Source organism: Vigna unguiculata, chromosome 1, assembly GCF_004118075.2.
Source record: "Vigna unguiculata cultivar IT97K-499-35 chromosome 1, ASM411807v1, whole genome shotgun sequence".
NCBI classification, from domain to species: Eukaryota; Viridiplantae; Streptophyta; class Magnoliopsida; order Fabales; family Fabaceae; genus Vigna; species Vigna unguiculata.
The window spans coordinates 26,710,649-26,732,839 of NC_040279.1; the positions used below are offsets into that span (position 1 = coordinate 26,710,649).

The window sequence follows — 22,191 nt, forward strand, 5'->3', positions numbered from 1 at the left end:
TGCTCACTCTCTATATTTGTTTTTTAGTTAAGAGAGTCAACTTTTTACCGGAACAAATATCATATCCTAAAATAGCTTTTCAGAACATCAAATTCAAAGAATTCTAAAACTAATGGAAATTTCATGCAACTTTTTTCGTATAAAATAAAATGACCATTTTTCTTTCTAAAAAAATAGGTTCTACTGAAGAGAAGAAGAAAGGATACTAATGAACATTCTCCTTATAACAAGAAAAAAGAAATCATGCAAGAAAATCGTGATCTGGCTACGTTCCTGAAAATTACGATTTTAAAAAATAATAAAAATTCATTCAAGTGGTACGAAATATTCCCAAAACTATGTATATTATTTCTTGAAAATTAAAGAGCGATATATAACCTTTACTGAAATCTTTCATTCTTAATCATAATAAATAATTTAATGAAAATAAGCATACGTTTTATGAAGTAAAATTTTCATTTTAACTGAACAAAAAATAGAATAGTTTCACTCTACATACGTGTAAATGATTATATGCACTGCACAAAATATCATTCCCAGAAACATTATTTCTCGGAAATATTTTTTAAAATTAAATCAAATAAGAAAACATTTTTTCCACAAATAATATTACTTGATTTATAGGATCTTTTCACAAAATCTTCAAAAATCGAATAAAAATTAAATTGAGAACAACAAAATTTTATTTAACGAGATTCTCTACCATATGTGATAAGACTCACCAAAAATTAATATAACATCTCAAAATAAGACCTTATATTATAGGGATGCATGCCCTTTTAAATTTAGATTTCTACTAAGCATTCAAATGTCCTTTTTCTGTAGTTTCATTTCCAACATCAAAAAGAGTAAAGTTTTAGAACCATCAAACAAGAGCTATAGTAGCAAGTTTAACCTAACGAATATTTGTAGGATTGGATCATCCACAGGCAACAAAAACGCAAAATAATAGAAAATTAGGATGATTTTTTGGAAATGATGGTAACATACTTAAATATCCAATTCTACAGATCTAGTTCAATATGTGGACTACTTAACAGCCCTACTCAAAATCCATCCCATGAGAAAAAAAAAGTATCTAACACCAGAAAAAAGAAACAATCTACACAAAATGTGTCTTACAGTTGACTTTTACAACTTAACTTACCACATCAGTAAATAGACAACTTGATCTTTCAAGTGCCAATTTACAAGGTTTGCCAAAAAGAAAAGTTTGTCTGCTAACATCTTTCTACGGAGTTCCATCCTGCTGTCTGGTTTTACAGCTAGAGCTGAGAAACAAGAAGTAATGGCATAAACCACGTTCTACCTTTATGCTATTTCTACGCCACAATGACAGAAATTATACACCTGAAAGGACAAGTTAAATATTGGTTAAGAATGTAAGAAACACTTTTTAGCTTAGAGAACAAATGCATTGTGGATTAGTCCTTTAATCAATAAGTAATAATTGATTCATCATTGTCAAGGGATGGTCAAATATAGGATTTCAAGTATACATGATAGTCATAAAAACAATCATGCATCTTTCAACAACTTTTGCTTAAGGAAAAATGAATTCATGAACATGGTAGCACAGCTTCTAAACCTGGATTCAGCAATCTGGAATTGAAAAAGGATTTGTATTGCTACCAAATTCAAGTCAAAGTAAACTTGCAGGAAAATCATCCTTTGAAAATATATTATAACCATTTTACAAGACCCTTTACTATATTTCCCTGTATGTTTTGGTAGGGAAAAGATTTACACCTTTTCTTTCATTGAAAATAATCAAGTGGCATCAGGATTCAGGGATGACACAATAAAGAAGGAAAAGATATTTCAATGATAGTAAAACACAGGAATAACAATATAATTAGTTTAAAAACAAAAACTGGACAAGCATAGTCATGCATGCAACAGCAAAATATTTTAAATATGGGTAAACTAAGCTTTTGGTACCTCCAAAAAACCCAGTGATTTTGATACTCTTCAATAAATATGTGAATTTGGTCCTGATATTTATTCTGTTACTTTTAAATTAACGTCACAGGCCAACATTCTTTCAAATATCTTACTAGATGATTGCATGTAAACACAGTTAATTCAAGAGTAATAAAATTCCTGTTAAGACCTTTGCATACTTATGAAATGTTGGATATCAAAAACACTAAAAAAAATTAGAGGTGTCAATTTCAATATAGACCATTTTTGTAAGTACCAAAAACTTATTTAACCCTTTTAATAATAACCGTGCATTTATCTCAAAATTCTATAAATCTACTAAACACCTAGTCTTTTGTTTCAATATTACAATTAGAAATGCAGAGGGGCTAGAAATTAGAAAAGTTGAGGTCACAAACTTCCTGATGTCAAAATTTAATAAATCACCAATACCAAAGCTTAATCACTGATCCCCAAAAGTGCGAGATAGAGACAAAGGGAAGGACAAAGTAAGAAGAAAAATTATTTAGTTTATAACAAAGTGATTTGAAAAGTTGTAGACTAACCTTATCCTTCAGTACATTCATTCAGAGGCCTCCCTCATCGTCCAAAACTCATCGGACAAATAATTAACAAAAGTAACCCCTGCATTTCACAGATTCACATAAGCATTTCTTTTTCCTATGACCTGCTTTGAGAGGAAGAACAGTCCCATAATCATAAGTTAACTCCATCATAGGAGGGATATGTCTAATTGCATAGAAAGCAATGTGGAGATCTGAGAAATTCTTGTTTTCATGTATGACTGGACGCCATAATACATTTGGAGAGCAGCTGTGATTCATAAACCGGGCAACATTCCCTTCATTTATTGCTGATATATATAGGGGAGATGGGATTTTTGGAGCTTCAGTGTCACCTGAAAAAACTTCCAGTTGCTGATAAATGCGAGTAGAATCAAAAATGTAATCATCAAGATTGTCACCACCAAGCTCCTCCTCCACTCTGGCACTGTCTATGACTTCCCCAGCATACTCACATATGAAAGATCCTGCTCGAATAGCATCCCATGATCTAAGAGCCCATCCTTTATTCTTGGTTTTATAAACTTCCAAACGAAACTTCAAGCCACCTTGAGAAACCCGGTTTCGGCAATTAGAAGGACATTGACAAGAAGGACCACACTCATATATAACAGATTTTAGGTCTGCAATTAATGAAGCTGAAGAATATGGTAGATAGCCACCATTCTTTTGAACACAAGGACAGTTAGGATTGTTAGGTTGACATCCACCAACACAAGAACATCCAATAGTGGATTCCAGCGGAGCAGTTGGCCTCAAATTCTTAAGATTTGGGAGGTAAGTGAAATATGCAGGGCCCTTCTCGGTATCAACATCATTCACAAGACAAACAGGTACTTTTTCAGCCCCAGAAGTAAGATCAGGCAATATAACCCCAGCTCTTGAAACAGATTTCTCAGTCCATTGTTGAATGGATTTCCAAATCATATATGCTGGAGGCTGTCCAGGCAACCTGCCTAATTTATACTTGAAAACATTGAAACCAGATTTTGCTTTGTCCACCCAGGAATCTTGAATCTTGTAAAGGCCATCATATACATATACCTTCCCCGTTGGATGATACATATCCTTCAAACCCCTAATTACCCTCACTTCGTTACCTCTATGAGCACTGTTATCCAAAGCAAGATTACCCCTTTCAAGCTTTTGATCACTTGCTCCCTTGTCACGGTTAACCCCACCTTGGCCACTGTAAATCAGCACATCCCCATCCTCCACATTATCTTCATACCCTCCAGATGAGACAATACTTACAGCTAAGGGCTCTTCCTCTTGACTGGTTTTGGTACCGATGTAATCAATTCCAGCCATAGAAGGTGAATGCAGACCCACTAAGCATAATTCAAATCTGAAATAGAAAATATCTCCAATCTCAACACCAGACACAGGTCCAATATGTTTCTTGCTGTTGGTCCGAATCCCTTTATTCATCATAATTGCACCTGCCTTCAAATCAGGTCGTTTTGCTCCGGCGTTGGCAGCCCTATTTGAATCCTCAATTTGTCCAAGCTTCCTTCGCATTACTTCATATACCATGAGTGTATATGCAACTGATTCCCTGCTACCTTCCGGTTGATTTAGTACATCGAAAACCAATGGGTTAAGTGACTTGAGAATATCAGCAGCCACTGCATCTGGATCAACATCCCCAGAACCAACACTCTGCGGTCCCTTTATCTTCTGCAACTTGCGCTTTGATCTTTTAGTCACAGTTGTTGCATCTGCCTCAACTTCCTCTACCACAGCATTACCGTAGCCATCTTCCTGTGCGACCTGCCCCCGACTTCGGGTACTCCTTCTCGATGAGCCCACATCACCATTAGTAGCTCCACTTGGCGTCCGGAATGAATTAATCGGAACTGCCGTCGATATCGGAGCAGCAGGAGTAGCAGGCACACGCTGACCAGTGTGGGTTTGTGCATTCTGCTCTGAGAGCCTCTGGGACTCCGGGGAGATGAAGAATGGATAGAAGGGTGCAACCCCAGAAGGGAAAGGACCAGTAGGAGAAACACAGACAAACGGGGCACCCCCTTGTGGAGCTGAAGATGAAGCAGGATTAGGTGAAGGGAACACAGGAACAAGTGTTCTTAATGGCTTCACGTTCAAAACCCTAGTCTTATCAAAGGACCCAGATGCAGGTGCAGCGTCTTGACCAAAATGGTGTTCCATTGGCACAAATGTAAAGCAGTACAAACAATCTATCGTCTACAACCAACCTTCCCAAATATGTTCAGCACCCAACAATCTCAGTGTACAGAAAAAACAACGAAATGCTAGAATAGATAAAATAAGTACAAAAGATCAACCATGCAACCCTTGGAGATAACACAGGGAAAAACAACACAGTTCCTGTAACAAAATGCAATAAAATTTGGAGTCAGTAACCAGGAAAAAAAAAATAGAACCATAAAACTTTTTACCAGTTATCATTCAGATTTGAAAAAAAAAAGCACAAAACTAACGACAAAAAACACATGCAAAACGACCACCTTGAACGGACGAAAAGAACATAAAAAGGGCTACAGAGAAACAAAAATACAAACTTTATATCCTAATTCAGATCAGATCCTAGGGTTTCAAAATGGGTAGAAAAATCAAATCCATGGTGAGGACTCCAACACTGGATAACAAAATTGAATCTTTCAGCCACAAAGGTGAAAAGTGAGGCAAACCTGAAATGGGATTTGCAGATTAAACTGAGCTGCAGTCAGTCCATGAAACTTCCCCAGCCCAAGCTCCTTCGGTATAGTTTTTGTTTTAGAGAGAGAAAGAGAGGGCGAATTTTCTGTCTTCTGTCTTTATTTGGTCCATAAATGATCAGCTGCTGGTGAGAACACCATGCGGTGCTGTTCGAAGATCACCATGCTGACGTGGCGACATGTGGTTGCACATTTGAGGAAAGTGAATTTTGAAACGTGATCATCATAATGAAGCTTCCAAGGTGACCTTTTGGTTGAAGCAGAAGGAGGAATAGAGAGAGTGGAGAAATGAACGGGTCAGATTTAGACAGCTGATGAGCTAACGGTGTGGAGGATTCTTAGGAGAAGGAAAAGTGAGAAAATGATATAAGAGATTACTACAAATTATGGTATTTTGGTTTTCTTTATTAAACATTTCTCATTCTTTCTTCATGCCTTTAACTTCTTATTTATGGAACTTTTATCTATTGGATTCAAACTATCCAACTATCTTTTATGAAACAAATTTGTATTTTAATGAGGAAAAGAAATATACTTCAGAATGAATTTCTGTTACGTGAAACTACAACAATAATTGTATGTAGAAAGTAAAATGATGAAAAAAAAAAGTAAAGAATATATACTAAAAGTGTAACTATAAAGTTTCTCTCAAATATACATTTCCTTCTATAAATATAAGTTAAATACTTGACATTATTGTTGATCTTCTCACCTCTTTAAGTTCAAATCTTGATATTAAGAGATTATTTTCTTTTTCTTTTCTAAACTTTAAACTTTCAAGAATTTGATTTCCCTGGTTTCAAGAAAGTAATACTAATATATAATTATAAACAAATTTACATATTATATCAAAACTAGAAAAATGCAATTTTATATTTAACCTAACGAATAATCAATTTGTAGGTTTTTATTCCTATTGAAAGTAATTGAATCAATTATGTATTACTTTAATATTATATATTATGATACTAAAACATATATGTATGCTATTGTTAGTCATATGATCTATACGTAAAAAATATTAAGTTATAAGAGAAGTTTACATATTTTATTTCCCTAACTATAGATCTTTCCATAAAATCTCTACTTTGCATTATGTTAATTATATCTCATAGTTGTTTACTAACAAATAAAGTTATAAGAGATTAAATTGAAAAGGTATTTAGAACTTTTCTCAGGAAGTTGAGACATTCTACCGATTGGTTTTGAAGAGTGAACCATCAAATTTCTTTTGGAGAGAAATGTTTTTCTTTTAAAAAAGTTGAGAATACCAATATTTATATTTTTTAATATATATTTTAAAAGTAGATATATAAAAATAAATTATTTAATGTAAATAAATTTATATCATTAATAAATTATAATGGATACGACTTTTAAAATAATTGTGGTAAAAGTCCACTCACAAATAATATGTTAAGGTTACATGAAAGTATATTCAATGTTTATGGTGTATTAAATGTTTAAACTAAATGAAATTTATTATATTAAGTAGCATTTAATGAAACATTAAATACATCTTCATATAAAATATATACATTTATTATAATATGAAACATGAGTTTATTTCATTAGATAATCATAAATTAAGTTGAATAAAAGATATGAAGCTTAAGAAGTGAACAGTATAACAATAATAAATAAGTTTTTAATTATATATATATATATATATATATATATATATTATAAATTGTTTTTTGTGTTTATCGTTGATATCTGAAAATTGAACATAGACTCTCTTCTCCATCTCAAATATAAAATCTTATCGAATAGAACTCAGTTTGATTTAATTTTTTTTCTAATTTTTTATTCTAATTCTCCTTGCCTTTCCTTTCAATATCTTTAGTTTTTTATTTATCTTCAAACTTTTCTCTTCATTTTTTATTATTTTGGTCCCCATTTCTTCCAAAATATAATTTGTAATACAGATTTAATGTACATATGTTTATGCTATTTTATATCATATATATATATATATAACTTGAATAGTTTTATATTACTAGAATATATTATTTAGTATTTAAAATGAAAACTTTTATTATCATAATCTTTCCGATATAGTTTATTAGAATCGTTAGAGCAAATTGTGTGTTTTGAAAATAAAAAATACTTGCTCAAACATATCAATAATGAAAATGTGTATCAGAGTGTGAATAACATTAATAGTCGTTGTATACATTATTTATTTATATTTTTTTGTGAAATGGCAATCAAATATATTATCCCATGATTTACACGGTACATTATATTAAAATTTGTTTAAACTTTATTTTTTAATTAAATATATATTATATAACTGAAAGTTTAAAATTTGACATCATAATTGAATGGGAAAAGGTAAGAACTACATGTATCAAATTAATAAAATAGTGTAAGTCTAAAATATTAAAAAGCCTCTGATAATGAATGTGACACGGTAATAATATAACAATATTAAAACTAAAATACAAAAATATTAATCCACTAAAATTTTACAAAGTTTAACTGTAAAAGAAGAGAAGTAAGAGAAAAAAAGCAATAAAACAAAACAAATTTTTTGAAAAATTACACGGACATGAGAACAAGTGATCGAATCTCTTTTCTTTCAAGGAAATTCAAGTTCCGATTTTCAATTCCATTTTCCTAAATAATAATAAAGAAAATATATTTAGGCCTTTAATTTGTAATGATATTTATGTCCACTGCCGAATTAAACAAAATGTATACATGTCAAAATAGTTTTTATAGCGCTAATATTTGTTCTCTTCTTTCTATGTGAAGTGCTTTGAGATTCATGCTCACGTTTGTTTATTTTTTTTATATTAGTTTTAAGAAAATTAATATAATTATTATTATTTTTGAATGAATAATTTATTTAAATAATTAAATTTAAATTTTATAATTATATATAATTAAAATAATAATATTTAAATAAAAAATTGATAATATAAATAATTAAATAACTGAATATTTTTTATAAGTAAATTAATTAAAAATAAATAATGTTATTTTAATATTAGTTTTTTTTAAGATAATAATAATAATAAATTATACTAAAAATACTACTAATAATAGTAATAATAATATCAAAAATAATAATAATATAAATAATATAAATAAATAAAAATAACAATAATAATAGTATGTTTTCCCATGATATATGATATGTACAAATAAAAATAAGATCAAACCACAAATAAAAACTAAAAAATAATAATTATGCAAGTAAAGGAAATATGACGACTACAAAATGTAAGATTTATGTACAAATTTAAAATAAAAAATAAACATATTATAAAATATTATCCTGTACAAAATAAAAATCACATGAAAGTGATATTATAATTTATAAATATGAATGTATGTAGATATCAATAACTTAAAAGAAAACATGAGAAAATGTATTGACATATAGAATGAGAAAAAAGAAGTAAAGTTAAACTTAAAATATTATAAACAAAACTCAAGTTCCGACTTTTAAAATATAAAATCTATTTTCCATCTCAAATATAAAATCTTATCTAATAGATATGTAGGTTTGCTTTAATTTTTTTCTCATCTTTTATTATATTTCTCCTTACCTGTCCTTTTCATGTGTAGTTTTTTTTTTTCTCTCCAAACGTTCCATTTCTTTCAAAACACAATTTGTAATACAGACTTTATATACATATGTTTATGCTACCTTATTTTGTATCATATATATATATATATATATATATATATATATATATATATATATATATATAATTTGAATAGTTTTATATTACTAGAATAGACTAGAATATATTATTTATTATTAAAAATAATAATTAATATTATCACAATCTTTCCAATATAGTTTATTAAAATCATAACAAATTGTCTGATTTTGAAAAGAAAAAGTACATGTCCAAACATAACAATACTGAAAAAACAAATATAATTGACTTAAAATGTGTGCATGAGTGTACTTAAAATGTAAAATAACATTAATATAGTTGTATATATTATTTATTTATATTTTTTATGAAATGGCAAGTCTCAAATATATTGTCACATGATTTATTATAAATAATATTAAAATTTGTTTAAACTCTATTTTATAATTGAATATATTTTACATAGCTGAATGTTTAAAATGGGAAGGTGTATCAAGTTAATAAAATAGTGTAAGTCTAAAATATTAAAAGCATTTGATAATAAATGTGACACGTAATAATTTCAACATATTAAAAATAAACCAAAAAGTATAAACAAGAAAAGATAAGATAATGAAAAAAAGAAAAAAAACAAAGTCTTTTGGATAATTCTATTGAAGATCAGGTTATCCAATAAAACCCTCATTCATTACGCACGTTCTAAAATATAGGGAATAGAACCTTCTTTCTTTTAGCAATACTCTTTTGGACCGTGAGAGCCAATAACAACGATGTCGGTGAACGAATCATTGAGTGTTCCAATCCCATTTTTCTCGGTAATAGTTATGTTCAGAAAAGAAAGATATTTACGAAATTTAATCGGTAGTTGAATATGTCACTACTGACACACGTAATAGTTGTATATACTAAAATATGTTATATATTATTAAAAATAATAACTAATATTATTATAATCTTTCCGATATTGTTTATTAAAATCGTTAGAACAAATCTTTGAAAAGAAGAAATACCTGCCAAACATAACAATAATGAAAAACTAAATAAAAATGACATAATAGCTAATATTATCATAATCTTTCCAATATTGTTTGTTAAAATGGTTAGAACAAATTGAAAAAAAAAGAAAACACCTGCCCAAACGTAATATTAAAACATAGAATAACATTAATAGTAGTTGTATATGTTATTTATTTATATTTTTTTTAAAATGGCAAGTCTCAAATATATTGTCACATGATTTACTGTACATGATATTAAAATTTGTTTAAACTTTATTTTTTAATTAAATATATTCTATAACTTAAAGTTTAAAATTTAACATCCTTAATTAAATGAGAAAAAGTAAACACTAGATGTATCAAGTTAATAAAATGGCTTAAATATCCTTTTTACCCTCATTTTCGTAGTGTTTGTTGTGGATGATCTTCATTTTGACAGAATGTTTAAAATGGTCATCATTTCTACGAAATGTTTAAAATGATCATCATTTTCGCAATTCGTGTTTTATTTGGTCCTTTCTTGTAACGCCATTTAAATCATTAACGAAGCATTGTACAAGTGACACGGTTTGTATTAGGTGTGTTACGTGTATTATACATATGGTTGGAGATAAGTATACAGTGAATGTGGATGCTCAACATTGCAGCTGTAGGAAATGGCTTCTGACTGCTATCCCTTGCTGTCATGTTATTGCAGCAATGAATTTCATCTATGTCAATGTTGAGGACTTCATACCAATCTGCTTCAGGAGATCCATCTACGAACACGTAACACACCCTAATATCTAATTAGTCATATGTACAGTACACGTAACACACCCTAATACAAACCGTGTCACGTGTACAATGTTCCATTAATGATTTAAACGACATTACAGAAAATGACCAAATAAAACACGAAATGCGAAAATGAGGACCATTTTAAACATTTTGTCAAAATGAGGATCATCCACAACAAACACTACGAAATTGAGGACCAAACGGTACTTAAGCCTAATAAAATAATGTAAGTCTAAAAATATTAAAAACATTTTAAAATAAATGTGACAGGTAATGATACAACAATATTAAACATAGAATAAAAATATTAATCTACTAAAATTTTGAATAAAGTTTAATAGTAAAAAAAGAGAAGGAAGAAAAAAAAATTCAAAAAAATCCGGAAAGATTAATCTAACTAAACATTCATTTATTACAAATATTTATAAAGATAGACATCAAAACTCCTTCTTTTCTTTTGAAAAGTCGAGTTCTGACTATTACCACCAATAACAATTAATTAGTTATAGTTAAAGGTGGATTTTAGTGTTTTAAAAAAAGGTCACTTGCCTCAATCCCTTGTTAAAACCATTTATGTGCTTTTGGACTATGTATATCTTCAAGTCCTAGAGTTCAACCTCTATTCCCTTATACTTCTCCTTCAAATTGTCATTATCAACCTCCAGGTCTTTTATCTTCTCCTTCATATTCTTCTCCGAATCCATGCACCTCACCTTCCACGAACCGAGGCGTTTCTTCTCGAAAACCAGCTCCTCCCTCTCCTTGTCCCAAGCTGTCTTTTCTTCTTCATACTTAGCCTGCAACGCCTTCAGCTCCTCCCTAACCTGTTCCACTTTGGCCTTCCCTCTCTCTTTTAGTTCCTTTTGCAACATGGTTCCCACCCTTCGACCCAAGATTAAGGTCTTATTGTTGAATTCCACCATTGCTCTCACTAAAGCATTAAGCTCCATGTTATCCAAAGAAGATACCATGACCTCATCCAAACTAATCTCAATATCCTAGCGAACGGTGGTTTCTGACAACTCTGAAAGTCCAAGCTCTAGCCTCTTGATCCTAGAAGATGACCACAGCCTCAAAAGCTCGACCCTAACTCTCTTAATATCCTTCCCAACCCCTTTCTGACAGGGATTGTCGCTTTCCTCTTGGTGCCACCATGTACTTGAACCTCTACCAAAGGCTCCTACATGTTGGGAACTTCAGTATCCCCAAAATTCTTGGACTTTTCCGCTAGCTCTTTCTTCAAGCTCTTGAATAAACTTAAATTCTTCTTTCCCAGTTGAACCATGTGACCTACATCACAAGCACACAATTTGTCATCATTCTTACTCTAAAGAAAACAAAGAAAAAATAAACATGATACCTTCCAGATCAATGAGAGGGTGCACTAATAAAAAAACCCTAACTAGACCCTTAGTATGTAATATCACTAAATCTCCCCATAACTTACTATCCACCTATCGTTCGTCGATAACTCCTCCTTCCTCATCCCCTTGTAACGTCGTGGGTTATTTGTCTAGCTAAAGGGAAACTTTGTACTCCCATCCTCATTATAAAATACTGAACGGCCCGACTGCTTTACAACTATCTTGAAGAAGCCATCCTTAAAATGCTTGAATGACGACGAAAAAGCATTCAGAATGCTTATGCCCGATCGACTAACTAGAGATAGCCAGGTGATCAGATTTTTTGGCCGAGTATCATAAAAATAGAGAAAGCACTTTAGAGATAGACGAAGATACAACGATAGACATAAGAGTCTAAACGCTTGTAGGTACCCCCAAGTATTGGGGTGTAGTTGAGTTGGCGCAACGTTGAGAAGACGCAGTACCCTCATACTAAAGTCATCAAAAGGCAGTCGAACATGCAATTGCAAAAACTGGCACATGTACATATAGAAGAATCCTTCCCCAGCCTGCTCCTGCTCGTGACACACACAGTCAACAGCACTAACTCGCTCTAAAGACAATATCTTTAGGGATGCATCTCTCTCAAACACACGAACGCATCTTAACCTTGACTTCAATAACCAGGACCATCTAAATAACAAATACTGGTTTCTCACATCTGAGGTCAACTAACCATACCCAACCTTGGTCGATAAACTACTCTTAGCCACCTCTTCAGTCGGATCCTCCCTCACGTCCGAGACAACATCCATACACATCCCTCTCTCATTAGATACAGAACCACTTGACTCACTCATCAAATCATTATCCCCACTACCCGTACCCAAGATAGAATCGCTATCAGACATACCTTAACAAGAAGATGACGAGACATTGGTAATATGTCGACGCAAAAAAGCTTGACGGAGACATAATACAAACTTTATCAAATCGTACAAATGAAAAGTGAATCTACAAATATGCCCTCATATCTTATTTATAGCGTTGAATTCCATCTCCAGACTTTCCTGCCCAAAAGCCATAATCATTATGCGCAATGCATTCAAAAAACATCATCTTAAATGCGATGTCTTTTTAGCCTCTCCTTACACGACCTCTGGCCTCCCTGTCCCATCTCCGTCATAACCTTTGTGTCGCTTCAGCTCCTAGAGGCTGAGGGGCTACCATACCATAGGGATGTAGACCAAAGAAGAGGATTTTTCTTTGCAAAAACTGAAACGCTTACAAAAAGCCCTTAGCATGACAAATCCTACTAAAGGTTGAGGGGTTGATGTACCATAGTGGTCGGATTGGCCGCTATGAACCAAGGATTGGCCGCTATATTAACAATATTCAAATTGAAGCACTAACTTAGGAAAGTTCTAACCCTAAAGATCGCTAAACTACTAAATACTCATCAAACTTGAAAGAATACTACATGATGAAACAACGTCTATGCAACAGTCATGTTCGCTAACTACACGACCTTCTCGTAGCCAGTAACGCCACCCAACCTAACTTGAGAAAATAGTTAAAACATTAGGGCATAGTGTTGAATCTGTAGCCTGAGCCTAATTGAGCCGATATGGGCCCAATAAAGGACTAAACCATTAAAGAAATAATCAAGGCCCATCCCACAACCTAAACCAAGCAAGAAAGGATTAATCTTCTATAAATAAGAGTGAATCCCAGCAATTAAAGGTGTGTATTTCATTAGTGCATAATATGAGATTTGACTAGAAGAGCTTGGACTAACTTTATCATTGGAGTCCTTTTAGTAGGTAACCATCAAGTGTCTCATTCAATATCAAGTGGCGAAGCATAATCAATAGGACATAGAATATCCATCTGAGAAGCTCAAGGTTTGTGGTAAGATAAAGTCGAGTCCCATAACAATCTATTATTGTTCCTGCAAGAACACTTTATGTAATTTTTTTTCAAGGAATTTATAGAAAGCTAATAATGAAGAATTTGTAATAAATGGAAGAGCGAAAAGAATGACCCAAACATATTACTATACAAAATGTATCTCACTATTTAGATTTTTCATTAAAGATTTCTTCTTCTTTTTTTCATATTCAAATATATATACACTATACTATGACAAATCATTTTAGAAATAACTTTATTTATACATATCATTCATATATAAGATAGAACAGTTACAATATAAATTTATGGTAATTCAATAGATTTATGGTATGAAAAATCCCTGTTTTACTTATATATTGATATGAATTTTTTTTTTCTATGTAAGAGTTTTGATATATGAAAATTGAACATAGCTCTCTTCTCCCTCTCAAATATAAAATCTTATCTAATAGAACTCAATTTAGTTATACTCAATACAATGCTAAAATTAATTGAATTATTTAAGTGTAAGATATGTACATTTGTTTTCTTTTTATTCTATTTATCATTGCCTTCCCTTTTCAATATCTTTAGCTTTTTCTTTTCCTCTCCAAACTTTCCTCTTATTTTATTTATTTTTACTTTAGCCACATTTCTTCCAAAGCACAATAATTTGTGATACAGACTTAATGTACATATGTTTATGCTATCCTATTTTGTATCTCTCTCTCTCTCACACACACACACACATATATATATATATATATATATATATATATATATATATATATATATAACTTGAGTAATTTTATATTACTAACTAATATTATCATAATGTTTCCAATATTGTTTATTAAAATCGTTAGTACAAATAGTTTGTTTTTGAAGAGAAAAAATACATGTTTATACGTAACAATAATAAGAAACCAAATGAAAATGACTTAAAATATATGCATGATTTTACATTTTTACTTAATGTGAAACCAAATGAAAATGAAAATGACTTAAAATATATGCATGATTGTACATTTTTACTTAATGTGGAACTTAGACTCACTTGGATTTCCAACAATATCCCCTCAAGTGTGAGTTCCCTTACCTGACCCACAAACCTTCAGCTCTAATACCACTGTTGGGTCTTTTGAGAGAAGATCACTAGGAAGATACAACACCCCAACCCACACATAAGGGATTGACACCACTCTTAACCTAAAACTTTAAGATGATGGGTTTATGGGTCTTTATCCTTATATAGTGTTCAAATTTCTCATTTTTACTCCATGTGGAACTTAGACTCACACTTGGATTCCCAACATAATTCTAATTATCGAGAAATTTTTTCATTGGTAAAATGAGCGACACATTTTCTGTCAAATTTAATGAGATTTTTTTACAAATTAAGTAGAAAAGGATGAAAAGAAGAAAAAAAGAAAAGGAGGAAAAGCCAGAGCCGATGGCACTGGCAGCGTAGCAACACAACAACAATGCAATGACGAAGTAACATTGGAGGCCACGACAACAATGACAATCAAAGTTGGAAGAGAAGGAGAAGGAGGAAAAAGAATAGAGAAGGAACGATGAGAAAGAGGAAGAGGTGACAAAGGTGGTGTAGATGTACATGGTTGTGACGACTATAATGAAGGGTGATGAGGATAATGAGGAGAGGAGGATGAATAAAAAAAAGAAATAAAAGAGGACGAGGAAGAAAACCTAATTGTTTTAATTATATTTCATAACTAACAAATACAATTAAAAAAATTAATTAAAAAATACTTAAATTTTTTCTTATAGAGTATTAGAACATCTACCTACCAATTTCTTTTGTACATTGAATCATAAAAAAACATCTTTTGAATTTTACTTTTTCTTCTAAGAGAAGACGGAAGGAAATGAAAATACTAATATTTACATTTTAGATTATATATTTAAAAGGTAGAAAAATAAAAATATGTATTTTTAATGTGAATAAATTTAAAATATGAATAAATCATAATGGATATGAATTTTAAAATAATTGTAGTAAAAGTCAACTTCTTACCACCTAATATATTATAGCTACATAGAAGTGTATTAAATGTTTAAAGTTTGTTATCAGTGATCAAATTTAATTTTTATATCAAAGTTATAATAATGTGAATTTTAATATATTATATAAAGATATTTAATAAAAAATGTGAATTTTAATATAAAAATTAAATTTGGTTTCAATTTGGAGAGGGACCAAATTGGTTAATGTTAACAAAAATTCAGACTAAATTGAAAAAAAATAACAAATATAGGGACCAAATTGAATATAGAACATTGACTTTGACACGTGACACACTACTGAGTTGACACGTGGACATTTAAAAAAATTCAAAAGAAATTACAAAAAATTCAAAAAACCATGAAGTGACACGTGACACACTACTGGTTTGACACGTGTACATTTAAAAAAATTAAAAATAAATTAAAATTAAAATTAAAATTAAAAAACCACAAAATGACACGTGATAGTCATTGTTCATGGCCGTTAATGATTAAACAATATTAGCAAAAAAGGACCCAATTGAACAAAATTGACAAAAATTTGGACGTATTTATACATAAAACCAAAATTAGGACTTATTTGAAAAAACTTAACGAAAATTGGGACTAAAAAGATATTTTAACCAAATATTAAATATATCTTCATAAAATATATTTTTTATTATAATATAAGACATGAATTTAATTCATTATAGAATCATAAATTAAGTTGAATAAATATTACTTCATGTGAAAAGTATACTGATAATAAATAAGTTCTTAATTATATTATAGGCATAAATTATTTATTAGGGGTGACAATACGGCCCAGCCCGGCCCATTTAGGCCCGGTCCGCATAAGGCCCGCACAACGCGGGCTAGCCTGTCCCGTCCCGCACACTTTATGCAGGCTGAAAATACTGGTCTGTCCCGCATACTCCTTGGCCCGCGGGGCCGCGAGACGACCCACTTTTTTTTTTTATTTTTATGATAAAACTTTCAATGTTTAAAAATTGAGAAACTTTAAGAAGTTCACAAAATTAAGTCAAGACTTTGGGGAATAAGATGATAAATTGATAATTCAACATTTTCATCATATTCATACTATGACATACACAATGTATTCTTTAAATTTTAGCACATTAAAAATTACATAATACTTGTCTTTTGCAGGTATACAAGAATTTGAAATGTTAATGCAGGAGTTCATAAAAGAAGTAATTAATATACACAAGTGCAAGTTTTTTTTTTTTAATTTTATGCGAACTTGCGGGCTTGGCCGCGTGGGCCGCAGGCTGGGCCTATGCGGGCCTGTAGGCTCACTACCCTAGCTCGCCCCATGTTTTTTCTGCGAGCCTGCGGGCCGGCCCAACAGGCCAGACCCTAATTGCCACCCGTATTATTTATCATATTTAATAGTTATTTACATCCACAAATTTTATATATATATATATATATATATATATATATATATATATATATATATATATTTTCAAAATCTTTATCTCAAATATAAAATGTTATCTAAAATACTTCCACCAAATTATACTCACTCTAAATTTTAAAATAATTTAATTATTCATGTGTAGATCTTGGTTCAATTATTTTTTACAATTTTTCTTGTCTTTTCTTTTCAATATATTTTTTTCTCCAAACTTTTCTCTTATTCTTTTTATGGTCTTCATTTCTTCCAAGAATACAATTTTTAATACACATTGTGCATATTATGCTATGTTATTTTTGTATTATATATATATATATATATATATATATAATTACATGATAAATCATATATATATAGATATTAAACTTTAACAGTTTTGTATTATTAAAATAGATTATTTATTTTTGAAAATAATAAATAATATTATCATAATATTTTAAATATAGTTTATTAAAATCATTATAACAAATTGTTTGCTTTTGAAAAAAAAAATTCAAACATAAGACATCTGAAAAAATAAATATAATTGACTTAAAGTGTGAAGCTCATTTCTGTTTTAAATTTTGGGTCCAATTGATTAAAAGACCTAAGTGAGTCCACATATTTCTTTTTAGAAAAAGAACTCCTCAGTTTCTTTCCACCCCACCTCTTCTCTTTCTTTTCAAAACAGTTTACTCACTTTCGCTCTCCTTGAATAGAATCTGAGCTAGGGTTTAAGCTAAGTCTTCCTGCGAACTAGCGGAACGTACTTTCCTCCAAGTAAGTCGAACCCCAACTTCTGGTTTTCTCTTTTTCCAGAGTTATATGGTGGTGAGACTGTCTTAGGGTTTTCCTTAGGGTCTCATTTTGTGTACTGGGGTGGTTGTTTTTAGCTCTTTAAGTTGTTCCAAACCTTAGTGTTCCCTCTGCTAAGGACTTTTTCCTATCAAGTTTAGCTTTCTGTCAAGGTAAGGGAAGCTAGAACTCAAGCGTTTAAAAAGTTTTTTTTTTTTTTGAGATTGGATGTTGAAATGTACTGTATTGATGATTGCAAGGAATGAAATTGATTGTATGGTGGTTGAACTGAAATTTTTGGTTTGCATGCACGAGCAGGGGTGAAATCTGTTATTTTCGCTGCCCAATCGAGAGTAACCCTTGCTTAAGCTAGAATAGCAGAAAACTCATCCAGGTTTCTGCTCGAGTGGTTGCTCAAGCGACGAGCTTCAATTTTGAGCGAAGGGTAATCTCGCTCAGGCAAGAAGGTCTTGCTTAAGTGAGAACTTGCAAAACTTTAGTGTTCATTGTTTGAACCCTCGTCCAAGCGAGAAGGGCTCGCTTGAGTGAAAGAACTTCTTTCACCTGAGTGAGGACTTTTAGCTTGAGCGAGACTTGTGTAGGTAAAATTGTGATTGCTGAATTGTTCCATAAATGATTTATTTACTTTTTATAGTACAAAGAATTATGTCATGTATGTTTTATGTGTTATAACGAAACCTGAAATTGTTGTGCTTGGTATTAAATGAGAATGGGTGTGTGAGAGTATGTATATGATATGTGTTTAATGTAATTTCATGAGTCTCTTGGAGAGACTTTATGGTGGTGTTATTGTAGTGTATGTAATGAAATAAGGATTCAAGTAAGGCTGCATCTTGACACTTTAATGAATCGGTCAGACTCACATAGAGTAGACTAATTTATGTGGTGAGAGTAGCAAGAGGTCCTAGTCTCTGGTAGGATAATGGCCTTAGATGATCATGGATTAACATTGTGTGTGGTAGGGGAAACTCATTAGCAATGGCTCTATAGAGCAGTAGAGGCCACCACGAGTGCAAGCAACAATGAATCCGATCAAATTATATGTATCTGGATAATTGAGTTAGAGGGTATTTTATTCTTTGTTATCACATGCTTTGTGTGCTTATTGATATACCTGTTTACAATGTGCTTGCTTAATTATCAAAAAATATTTTTCTTTAGTTTACCATTTCTCTCTGTGTTTGTTTCTTATTTGGTTTTTCGTTTTGTAATGATCACCATTGTTGGTGTGAGTAGATGTGGGAAACCCTAGTAATCACCATCATGATGATGGAGATGTTGCGATGTAATTTAGCTGTGTTGGATCTTGCTCATTGTTGAGCCTCTTTTGAAGAACTTTTTAATTGTAATTCCTTGCTTTGTGAACAATCTTTTGTCAAACTGTTTTACGTTTAAGTTTGTGATTTTTGCATTTTGTGTCCATAATACTTTTGAATTCAGTATATTTTGGATAACTATAAAAGGTTAATTTTCATATACTATATGTCATATGCTCTATTTTATATTATGATTGATATTTCATTTATTAGAGTTTATCTACTAAATAGGATGTCACATCAAAAAATAAAGAAATGTGTGCATGAGTGTGCTCAAGGTGTAAAAGGACATTAAATTGTTGTATATTGATACTTTTCTATAAAATTGCAAGTCTAGTCTCTCTAAACTATATTACACTAATTACGTCACAATAGAGAAGTTCCATGAAATAAATAAGATTTTAACTAAGCATAGTATAATATTTGTGACAAAACAAAAAGGTATAATGGTAATGAAAGATTGAACACAGATCACAAGACCTGTAAAAAGACCACATGTATGATTTTGTAACTATAAGTTTTGTAACCAGCCAGTCAATTATTCTAAAAATTATTTCATATATTTAATTATTCTTTTACTAAATTAATAATAAATAATATTTTTTAAATAGCTAATGTATTAATATTAATATGTTAAAAGAGAATATCTTTTATATAAGTTCTTTAAGATAATTAAAATAAAACTCATTATTAAAAAATATTGCACCATGTTAAGGAAAACATGTATATATTGTCACATGATTTCTTGTACAGGAGATTAGAATTTGTTAGAACTTTTTTATTTAACTGAATGTTCAAAATTGTACATCATTAATTAAGTGAGAAGCAGCAAGCAACATCAAGTTAGTAAATATATTAACAATAAAGTAAAAAAAATATTAATTAATAAAAAATTTAGATGAAGTTCAACAGTACAAAAAGAGAAGTAAATGAAAAAAAGAAAATGGGAAAAAAAAATCAAAGGAGCAAAGATGAGATTCATTTAAGTAAAACATTCATTTATGACAAACATTCTAAAACATGACAATCGAATCTCCTTTCTTTTAGGAACTCAGAGTTCGAACTGGTCACAGTCAAGGAATCTAGTATTATGCATTGGGTTCAACACTCTCCAATCCCGCTTTGCTCTGTCTGTAACAATCCTATTTACAAAATCAAAATGAAAAAATAGGGATATTTAACTCATTTAATTGCTATTAGTGGAATCAGTGGTTACAGTTTAACAGTTTAAAACATTATCCGTAGCGTTAGTTCTTTCTTATGTGAATTCTTATAACATATTTTCTTAAACTATATCTTTTTTTTTATCATGTGCTAAAAGTTATTTAAATAGTTAAATGGAAAAATTGAATAAAAAAGTTATTAAAGATTATTTGGAAATGAAAAATTGAAAGACATGTAATAATTATTTCTAATCATATTACAAATTGAAAATTAAATATTTTATTTAATTAAAATAAAAACTTTTAAACAACTTTGATGATTAAAAAATATATTATTTTGTGTTGTATTATATGTGTTCGCTTCTTTTCATAATAACAAAAAATAATAACATTATTATTATAATTATAATAAATATAAATAATTTTTATAATTTTACATAGATAATTATTTTAATTTAAAAAACAATTATATAATAAAAATATAAAAATTAATATATTAAGAAAAAGAAAAATTTCCTTTATATATATATATATATATTATATATATATATATATATATTATATATATATATATATATATTTATTTATTTATATAATCATTATTTTAATATAGGATTTGCTTAAGCTCTTTTATGATCTTAAATAATCCAGATGATAAGTATCTTGTTTTGTGACAATAATGTTTATAAATTCTGGAAATTGTTTATAATTTATTGAATATGAAAAACTTGCAGTTTAAGGACAAAATTGTGTTATTGTAAGTGCGAAACTATACTTTTCTGAATTACATTGTTTTCCCTCACCCATATAAAGGTAGTAACACTTAAATTTTGAGAATTTAATATGTTTGATTCGTGCCTCTTCACCAATGTAGACCACAGTAGAACGAAAAACACCAATCCTGCTCCACCAATCCAATCTTGAACAACACTATTTTAAAAAAAATCCAGATTTTATCAGATATTAACCAAAAATAGAAATAAAAATGTCTCATTTCCACAAACATCAACGAATACAAAAAAATTATTGCAGTGGGTAAACCAAAACTTGTTCTGCTTCACCAAAAGGGAAATGATGAACCCAGTCCAAAAGTATCTTCCAAAACGAACGAACAAAAAGCTTGCAGAATGAAGGAAGAAGAAGACTACGACCATGGAGGAAGAAGAAAATTACAAGCATGACGAGCAATATACTGTGGAAATGGAGGAAGAAAAAACTTGGGGGAAAGGAGAAAAACCAAACCTAGGGATGGAGAAACCACAAACTGCTCTCCATTTCTCTCACCACTTCCACTCCTCTCTCTCCTTGCTTCTCTCACCTCTGAAACTCTAGCAACCTCCCTTTCTCTTTCTCTCTCTCACTCAAGTATCCAATGTGGAAATATGAACAAAAAATCTCAAAAATAAAAAATCACTGCCATGTCAGATAATGAGATAAGTAATTAAAAAACTATTGTTAACATATCATTTTCCATCCTTAAATATGTTAATTAAAAATAGTCATGGGAAGAATACAATTCTATTTAAAACAATAGACAGGGCTATCATCTGACTGTGAGAATGACTCATTGATGCACCGGCTGAAGTACCATGGTTTTTAAACACCTTCAAAGATTAATAAAAACAAGTT

General features: G+C 30.4%; 1 protein-coding gene across 1 annotated transcript; it reads right to left on the minus strand.

The window, feature by feature from the left end:
• Positions 1 to 946: 946 nt before the first annotated feature.
• LOC114182574 (histone-lysine N-methyltransferase, H3 lysine-9 specific SUVH1-like) lies at positions 947 to 5,447 on the minus strand. Its single transcript, XM_028069467.1, has 3 exons — positions 5,180 to 5,447; positions 2,490 to 4,856; positions 947 to 1,350 (listed from the first exon to the last, which is right to left on the minus strand). Exon 2 carries the CDS (start codon positions 4,674 to 4,676, stop codon positions 2,553 to 2,555), a length of 2,124 nt encoding a protein of 707 aa, XP_027925268.1. The 5' UTR covers positions 4,677 to 4,856; positions 5,180 to 5,447; the 3' UTR covers positions 947 to 1,350; positions 2,490 to 2,552.
• Between the last annotated feature and the right edge of the window lie 16,744 nt (positions 5,448 to 22,191).

What these genes read in the sequence shown, in the direction of transcription:
- LOC114182574 (XM_028069467.1), bottom strand. Translation starts at nt 4,676, where the DNA reads ATGGAACACCATTTTGGTCAAGACGCTGCACCTGCATCTGGGTCCTTT.